The sequence below is a fragment of the Cebus imitator genome, unplaced genomic scaffold (assembly GCF_001604975.1).
Source record: "Cebus imitator isolate Cc_AM_T3 unplaced genomic scaffold, Cebus_imitator-1.0 Scaffold9, whole genome shotgun sequence".
NCBI classification, from domain to species: domain Eukaryota; kingdom Metazoa; phylum Chordata; class Mammalia; order Primates; family Cebidae; genus Cebus; species Cebus imitator.
Genome location: NW_016107324.1, coordinates 6,011,921 through 6,021,471, shown reverse-complemented (window position 1 = coordinate 6,021,471; position 9,551 = coordinate 6,011,921). Strand labels below are relative to the sequence as shown.

At 39.1% G+C, this 9,551-nt stretch overlaps 1 protein-coding gene across 1 annotated transcript in view; it reads right to left on the bottom strand.

The window, feature by feature from the left end:
• Positions 1-750: 750 nt before the first annotated feature.
• Positions 751-9,551, bottom strand: part of CPA6 (carboxypeptidase A6) — a 320,090-nt gene continuing 311,289 nt past the window's right edge. Inside the window, exons 10-11 of the mRNA XM_017544873.2 lie at positions 6,493-6,577; positions 751-1,273 (exon numbers count right to left, since the gene is read on the bottom strand). Of these exons, the coding sequence (XP_017400362.1) occupies positions 1,086-1,273; positions 6,493-6,577 (273 nt within the window). The 3' untranslated portion in view covers positions 751-1,085. The remainder of the gene's footprint in view (positions 1,274-6,492; positions 6,578-9,551) is intronic.

The window sequence follows — 9,551 nt, the reverse complement described above, 5'->3', positions numbered from 1 at the left end:
CCTTTTTTTCTTTTGAGACAGGGTCTCACTCTGTTGCCCAGGCTGGAATGCAGTGGTGTGATCATGGCTCACTGCAGCCTCAACCTCCCCAGGCTCAAGTGATCCACGGTCCTCAGCCTCCCAGGTAGCTAGGACTGCAGGTATGTGCCTGACTAAACTTTTTTTTTCTTCTATAGCATGTAGTGATAGGGTTTCACCATGTTGCCCAGGCTGGTCTCAAACTCCTAGGCTCAAGTGATCTGCCCACCTTGGCCTCCCAAAGTGTTGGGATCACAGGGGTGAGCCACTGTGGCCAGCCTAAAATATGATACTTTGTTTAGAAGTTTTAGTTATTTCCAGCAGTCCAGATACCTATTCTGTCATTGCTTTGGAAATGGAAGTCTATGATTTTAAATATATTTCTAAGCCTCAATTTCCTTATTTGAAAAATGACGATGATAGTTTATACCTCACAGTATTGTGGGGAATAAGTGAGATGATTAGTGTAAATCTCTTAATTCTGTGCCTGCAATTCAATTAATGTTTACTTATTTGTTTTCAAGTGGCATTCTCAGAGTCTAAACATAAGTTGCTCTATCTTGCTATATTTTTATTTGTATGTGGCATACCTAATACCAGGAAATGAAGATGTAAATAATCTAAGATTCTAATAAATTTTGTTTATTAAGAAACATAGTTGGTTTTTTCCATTTCAAAATTTTCCATTTCCAATGAGAATCAAGTAATTAGACATCATTACTAGCCTAGATCTTAACTGAGAACATGAGATTTATTGAAGGGGAATCCTCAATTAATTTGTACATTTCTTGAGAAATGGAAAATTTGAAAACATTCTCTCCTACCATAATCAAATAAGACTCTAAGTGGATAGAAAATGGATGATTTTTCTTATAATAAACTAGGCTATGCCCTAATTTTTACTGTTTTCTATTGCCACAAAGTCAAATTGCATGGGATTTTTTTCTTTAAATCCATAGATTTGTTTACTCTAAGCAGTTGCCCTTCTCTTTGAGAACAGTGTCCATTCAGGGCCAAGTAGGCCTTGCTCAGAATCCTATGTCAGTTGACCTGAGCCTTGGGCTGTCTCAGGGACACTTCTTTAGCAGGTGCATTGTGATATTTTTCACAGCCAGCATAGTTTCTGTACAGGTGGGTTTGATGAGCATCTCTGGGAGTAAAAATCCAAAATACCCAGTGTCACGTAGTTCGAAAGCAAATGCATAAGGTATTCCATTTTTGTAGGCCCAATCCATTGAGCTACCCGAGCTCACATCTAAAAGTTAAAACAAAACAAAACAAAAAAGATCAGCCTCGCTAAAGAGTTGGTATAATTTTCTAAATGTATATACTGTATAGTATCTGCTTATTAAGCTTTACTAAATCATTCCAAGTAAATGCTGTTTCAATAAGAATGATTTAACAGGAGTTCCTTGGCATCTGGTGGAAGGAACTTATAAATCATACCCGGATCCATCTTTAAGGATCTAGTCTATGTGTGAATGCCTTGCCAGCATGATGACCTCAAAATTTCTCAAACTCAATTCCAAAAATGTTTATGTTCATTCCCACTTTATTCACCTATAAACAACCTATACTGGGAACTTTTTGTTTTTAGTTATCACTCAGTTCTTATCCACTTCTGGTGTCTAGAATATTGAAATTGTGTTCCCAGAAACCTCCTTTGTGTGTGTACGTGTGACGGAGTCTCACTCTGTCACCCAGACTGGAGTGCAGTGGCATGATCTTGGCTCACTGCAACCTCTGCCTCCTGGGTTCAAGTGATTCTTCTGCCTCAGCTTCCCAAGCAGCTGGGATTACAGGCTCGCACCACCACACCAGCTAATTTTTGTATTTGTAGTAGAGTTGGGGTTTTAACCATGTTGACCAGGTTGGTCTCGAACTCCTGGGCTCAAGTGATTCTCCCTCCTTGGCCTCCCAAAGTGCTGGGATTACAGGCATGAGCCACTGTGCCTGGTGCCAGAAAACCTGCTTATTTCTTCTGCCTCCTTGTATTTCCACACCGGCTTAACGTATTCAATGCCTTTACAGTAGTTTCATTTGATTCTCTAGTTGGCTTTGGCCAATTGTTTCACTGAATTTCTCTCCAGACCCTCAACATGCCTCATTCTTGTGCTTTTTCTGCTTTTGTTTGGCTCATCCTCAATCCCTTGCCCAGTTTCTCTCCTTCCACTAGGTGAGGGAGCTAGAGAAAATCATTGCTGAGTAGAGATTCTATAAAATCACGCTACCTCATCACCGAAGTCTTTTTCTGCCCCCATGCTGCTGTAGGCTCCTTTTCTAGTCCTTTACTTACTGAACCTTTCCCATTCTCTTCTCATCTTCACTTTACACTGTCCCCCCTACTCTAGATCAAGGGTCCCTGATCCCCAAGCCACAGACCGGTAATGTATGATCTATAAGTTCCATGCACCAGTACCAGTCTGTGGCCTGTTAGGATCTGGGCTGCACAGTAGTAGGCGAGTGGTCGGTGAGCCAGTGAAGCTTCACCTGTGTTTACAGACACTCCCTATCACCTGCATTACGGCCTGAGCTCCACTCCTGTCAGAGAGTGGCACATTAGATTCTCGTAGGAGCATGAATATGTGCGGGATCTAGGTTGTGCATTCCTTATGAGAATCTTATGGCTGATGATCTGTCACTGTCTCCTATCACCTCTAGATGGGATCATCTAGTTGCAGGAAAACAAGCTCAGGGCTCCCAATGAAGCTGTATTATGGTGAATTGTATAATTATTTCATTATATATTACAATATAGTAATAATGGAAATAAAGTGTGCAACAAAGGTAATGCACTTGAGTCATCCCAAAACCATCCCTCCCCCACCCTACCCTTGTCCATGGAATAATTGTCTTCCATGAAACCGGTCCCTGGTGCCAAAAAGGTTGAGGACCACTGCTCTAGATGATTGCCCCACTGCCTCCTCCACTGACATTACAGCTTTCTGACTTTCCCCCATTGAGCTCAGAGGAAGAAATGTGCCCTGTCTTTTACATGTGTCACCTCTTGATACTGTTGGTTACTGACTTCTCTGGTCATGAAAGGCCCTGCTCCATGACCTTATTTTACTAATTATGCATCTGCATTGGCAAAAGTACTCAAGGACCTATTTCCTATAGTGCTTCCATCACATTATCCTGCCATATGCCCTTGGTTACCCTCTTCTTTTGCTTTAGAACCTAAAGGAGAATCTATATATACTATGTCTACATCCTCAACCACTTTCAAGCTGGCTGTTGCCTCTACCTGTGTATTAAACTTTCTTTTTGAAGGTTACCAATGACTGTAGGCCTAGCCTCTTTTTCTGTTTTTCCTTTTCCCCTCAGATCCCCCTTTCAGTGTCTCCACGGCCTTTAACACAGCTGACAAGCCCTCTAGCTATTCTCTCCTTCTGGCTCCTGTGACCTCACACTGCAGCTTTTCAACAGAGTTGAAGGCAGGGAACTAGAGGCAGCCTGCAGCCTGGGCTGTATCTGATCCCTCTACATACTTGGTGACTTCTCTGTGCCTCAGTCTCCCTTTTTGAAAAAGAAAGATGATAATACAGTACCTGCATAGCATAGGGTTGTTGGGAAAATGAAATAAAGTAATACCTCACTTGAAAATACTCAAGATATATTAACCGTTATAATTTTGCCTCTTTATACCCTTAAGTGCATACATAGTTTTTAGTCTAACAGGCTTTTAATAAATCATTCAATAAATGAATAAATGTTTCATGGAAAAATCTTTGTATACATTTTCCCTAAAATTTATATAATCTAGCTTGAGATAATCCTATTATTATTATTTCAAAGCATGGTCATTTACTCAAAAAAGTATCACTTTTATGGTATTTTTCCTAGGACGAGTAAGAGGTGGAATTATTATTATTATTTTTTCTTGAGATGGAGTCTTCTTTGTCACCCAGGGTGGAGTGCAGTGGTGCGATCTTGGCTCACTGAAACCTCTGCCTCCCTGGTTCAAGCAATTCTCCTGCCTCAAGCAATTCTCCTGCCTCAGCCAACTGAGTAGCTGGGATTACAGGTGTGCACCAGTAACTTTTATATAAAATTTTTTATATAAAAATATAAATTAAAAAATATTTTTAATAAAGATGGGGTTTTACTATGTTGGTCAGGCTGGTCTTGAACTCCTGACCTCAGGTGATCTGCCCACCTCAGCCTCCCAAAGTGCTGAGATTACAGGCGTGAGCCGCTGCGCCAGGCCACAGATGGGATTATTATGTAAAATGACAATTAAAATGACTCTGCTGTTTCTCAGATTCCCTTTGCTTCAGTTAAGGACAGAAAATAGGCTGTGGCTTCAGTGTCCCTCTAATTAGGATACACTGGAACTACAAATAGTATTCATAATAGCCAAGTCAGAGACAATATGTGCCAACAGTTACATCACAGTGATGTGACAGCCTCATTTCTTTTTTATTTTTTTTGAAATGGTCTTGTTCTGTCACCCAGGCTGGAGTGCAATAGTGCGATCTCAGCTCACTGCAACCTCTGCCCCCAGGGTTCAAGAGATTATCTTGCCTCAGCCTCCCAAGTAGCTGGGATTACAGGTGTCCTCACTACCACACCCAGTTAATTTTTGTCTTTTTAGTAGAGAAGGGGCTTCACTATTTTGGCCAGGCTGGCTTTTGAACTCCTGACCTCAGATGATCCACCCACCTTGGCTTCCCAAAGTGCTAGGATTACAGGCGTGAGCCACCACAGCCAGTCAATACCCTCATTTCTATGGTAATAGATTGTTCTCAGTAAATATAACACTCTGGCTGTGCCTCTATATGAAGGTGAAAAGGTGAACGGTTTGTAAGATTTTAAAAAATTAATATTTAAAAATTGTTAATGTATATATTATGTTAGTATCAATTGGTAATATGAGTTTTTAAATACAATTTTTTCCCTTTCAGGGTGAGCACTGAAAAATGGTTTTAAAAAGGTCAGTGTGAGACCCATGATCATGGACTTTGAAAAAACAAACAAAACTATTCATATTGCTGACATTCTCATTATTAGAATAAACTTATTTGTCAATGTTAATTGACAAACCAAGTCTTTGTTCTGAAGGCTGAAGAAAATGAGTGGTAAAACATTAGGAATACAATGATAGGTAGGTTAAAGAAGTCAAGAATAACTTTGCTATTTTACTCAGAAGCACAATCAGATGTCACTACCGATACATATACATACAACATGTGTGTGTTTACCTTCATTTGCATATGCAGGCATTCATACATACATGATTTCTTACTAAATTTTTCCAAGTCATATAGTGAATAAATTTTAGAGTTTAAGAGACCCTGAATCCAATTATTGTTACAGTTGTGGAAACTGAAGTTCAGGATTAATAAATATATTGGCCTGGTTGACACACCTGGTAGAATTAGGACAAGAATGCACATATTATGATTCTTTGTGTAAGTTCTTTCCATACACCCAGTTGGAAGGACATGCCATCCTCAAATAAGCCAGATTGGTATATTAATTATTTTGAGTTGAAAACATTGGAGATTGTCGTTTCAGAATGGGTGAGCTGAGGTGTTTCTTTCTACATGAAGCAAACAGTAAAGATTCCTCTAGGAGGGGTAGTCTCACAATAAGAAGGGTGAGAAAAAGAGCCCTTTATCATCAGAGACTTGGAATTCAAGGCTGTGATGGACCTAAATATACTCAACAAAGTAACCCTTATCTTCCATTGGTTTTATATACCTCCTATTTATTTCCTAGTAACTCCCCTAGAAAATTTACTGTCCTTAGCCAGATTTTTTTTTGTCCTGTTATTTATTCTCAAATTTATCATTCCTTATTCAAAACATATAAAATCATCTTGCTTTGGCCACTTCTTTGGACTTCACTCTGTTATGAAGATCCCCATGTACACACAGAATTAATAAAATGTGTATACTTTTATCTTGTTTAACCTGCTTGGTGCCAATTTGGTTTCTACATCCAGCTGAAGAGCCTACTTGATGGGAGGTGAGGGGGGTGGGAAGTGTTCTCCACGTAAAAAAAGAAATACTTTTAAATCACCTTTCAAGGGATAATTCAATGGAAGGTGCTACATAAGAAAGCATTTCATAACAAGAACGATGGAGGAAGGGAATAAAAGAGAAGCTGATGTAGGGCTGAAATATTGACTTCATTATCTTCCCAAGGCCTGTTTCCACCCCTGTAGTAGTTAGAATTGCTTAAGGAGCCCATTTTGGTATGTTCCTGTCATAAGATCTCAGTTCAGCTTGTAGTCATTACTGCACGCTAGCATAGTCTCTGCTTGAATTTGTTTAAATGGGTACAGCGATTTCTGTCAAGCTGTATAAAACTAATCAGATATAAAGTCCTTCTATTTTCTTCAGCTAATTTGATAGTCAAAAATTTCACTTTAGGGAGAACACACTTTCTCTTTTCTAAAAGGAAGTCATGATACAGGATATTGGTTCAAGAGAGAGGATTCTAACACAATGTATGCAGGAAACTTACACAGTGTTGTGGAGGCTGGTCCGTATCTGTATTGGACCCCGTACACTGACTGAAGTGCGTTCACAGCTTTATAAGCTGCAGATTCCTATGAAGGAAAATGGAGAAATTTTATATAGTGTTGCATTGAAACTTTTAGATACACTGCTATGTTGTTTGAGGCTTATCGCCATCAACAAGATGGGCTCACTGGTTAAGATCTATATTCACTAATAATATTATATTACTCTATGTCACACACTACATTTTGCAACATGTTTTAGAACATATCATTTCATTTATCTCACGAAAAACCATTGATCAATAATATCTTCATTTTATAGATGAGAGAAGGAAGGCTCAGCAAGGTTAAATGGGTATGCAGTGTGGTTGAGCTAAGTACTCACATTTTCTGAGGCTGACTTAGTGTTCTGTTCTCTTCGCTTTAGTTCAGGGACACCTATTTCTATAAGTTACAAAATGTTTGGCAGGGCAGGGACCATGTCAGTCTTAGTAATAACGCACAACCAGTACTTAGCAATGTGCCTGTATACAACAGATGCTTGATCAATATTTCCCATATGAATGTTGAATAAGCATAAATCTGAAAGCATACTAAGATAATCATATTGATTCTTAAGTATATATGTCACTGGATATGTACAAGGTATTTAGAACACATCTGAATCTTTAAAAAACCATTTAATTCATTAAGAATGATTTTTCTTATGCTATGGGCTTATCCTCACTGGGAATGGAAATAACAGTCAGAATGCTATCACTTCTAAGGTTACATATGTCTCCCCCAGAACTTAGACAGGTACTGCTAAGATGAAGAAAGTCTAAGGTAGAATTTTTCCTAACAATGCCAAAAATTAGGAAAAATATTCAACACAATCGAAATACTAAAAGATGGATATTCTAACATGAACTAGAATGATACTCATGATCCTTTAAATATGGTATAAAAACATTGGTTTCAACACAGGAGTTAGAGAAGTATTATATGACAAGTGAGAGGAAAAGAAGTATGTTGAAACCAGAATACAACTCTCCCATTTCAACTTGCTTATGAATAATTTAATACTTAAATTGAAGTACTCCGGACAACATGGAGGTGTGTGCTGGACTGAGTTTCAGGTTGCTGTCCTCATTCAGCTCAGAAATGCATTAGGCAGCATTTGCAGCAAATGCCACCATTTGTGGTTATATTCAGGGACCAGCCTCCAGAAGCTGGCAGACCATTTACTACTGATCTCACTGATGATGACATTCTTCTCATGGAAGCCAACAGAAAAGGACTATAAACACCATAATGAAATATCTTTATGGAGATTGTGCTAAGATTTTTAACATCTTCTCCAATGGCCTCAGCAATATTCCATGGCAAGGGCAGATATTTCTACATTTAGAAGATTATTGCATTCTGCTAGTGAGGGAACTTTGCTTCTCATTATTTAAACTGACTAAACCCAAGGGGGGAAAAAAGATAATTACTTTGTCTATTTACACAAAGGAGATGCACAGTTTTAGGCTTTTGAGCTCACTGTACCTCTGCCACTTGGGTACTGCTGCACATTGACTAGGGTTTTGATATATCTCCACAAAAATAAAAACTTTTATCATTTTTTTTCCAAGAATTATTTTCCAGGTGTCCACAGCTAGATACCTATTTGAAACGGCTGACTTAAGTGATCCCCTTTCTTCACTGTATCCTGTTCCCAATTGTCCAAAAGGACCTAGGCATCAGTTACTGGTCTTCAGCTAAGTAAATGGTATATATATATATATATGTGTGTGTGTGTGTGTGTGTGTGTGTGTGTGTGTGTGTGTGTGTGTGTATATATATATATACTCTTACTTATTGTTTGTTTGTTTGATGGAGTTTTGCCTTTGTTGCCCAGGCTGGAGTTCAATGATGTGATTTCGGCTCACTGCAACCTCAGCTTACCAGGTACAAGTGATTCTCCTGCCTCAGCCTCCCAAGTAGCTGGGATTACAGGCACCCGCCACCACCCAAGGTTAATTTTTGTATTTTTAGTAGAGACGGGATTTCACCACGTTGGTCTGGCTGGTCTCAAACATCTGGCCTCAGGTGATCTGCCTGCCTCGGCCTCCCAAAATAGTATATATTTTAATTTAAATATTTCCATATTTAAAGCAACTTAATGACTTAAAAACTGTTGCCAGAAATACTGAATCTTGCCTATTGATGGAATGTTTTTAAACAATTTTAATCAAATTTAATGGTTTCTGCTTAACATTCAGGGATTGTCTAGTTTCTGAGAATTGTAATCATGATTTTAGTAACCAAACGTATCCTTAACTGTCTCCAGGATTTCTCAACAATGGCACTGTTGACATCTTAGGCTGAATAATTTTTTTGCTTTGGGTTCTGTCCTGTGCACTGCAGGGTGTTTAGCAGCATCCTTGGCCTATACCCGCTAGATGCCAGTAGCATCCCCCAGCCCTGTTGTGCCAATCAAAAATGTCTATAAACATTGCCAAATGTCCACAGAGAGGCAAATTCATCCTTTTTTTTTTTTGCCTTTGAGATAGGGTCTCACTCTGTCACCCAGGCTGGAGTACAGTAGAATAACCTTAGTTTACTATAACCTCTGCCTCCTGGGCTCAAGCAATCCTCTCACCTCTGCCTCCTGAGTTGCTAGGATTACAGGTATGCACCACTACGCCTGGCTAATTTAAAAAAAAAATGTTGTAGAGATGAGGTCTCACTATATTACCCAGGCTGGTCTCAAACTCCTGGGCTCAAGCAATCCTCCAGCCTGGGCTTTCCAAAGTGCTGGGATCACAGGCACTAATGCTCTATTTTATGTCACATCTTCTAATCTAAGACAAAGGAAAACAGCATTAACTCAAGGTGGGAAGATAAATTTAAAATACAAAGAACATTCTCATATAACAATTTTTATTTTTTTAAAAATTAAAATTTGTTTTTTTTTGAGACAGGGTTTCATCATGTTGGCCAGGCTAGTCTTGAACTCCTGACCTCAGGTGATCATCCCGCCTTGGCCTACCAAAGTGCTGGGATTACAGGTGTGAATCATCATGCCCAGCCGTTT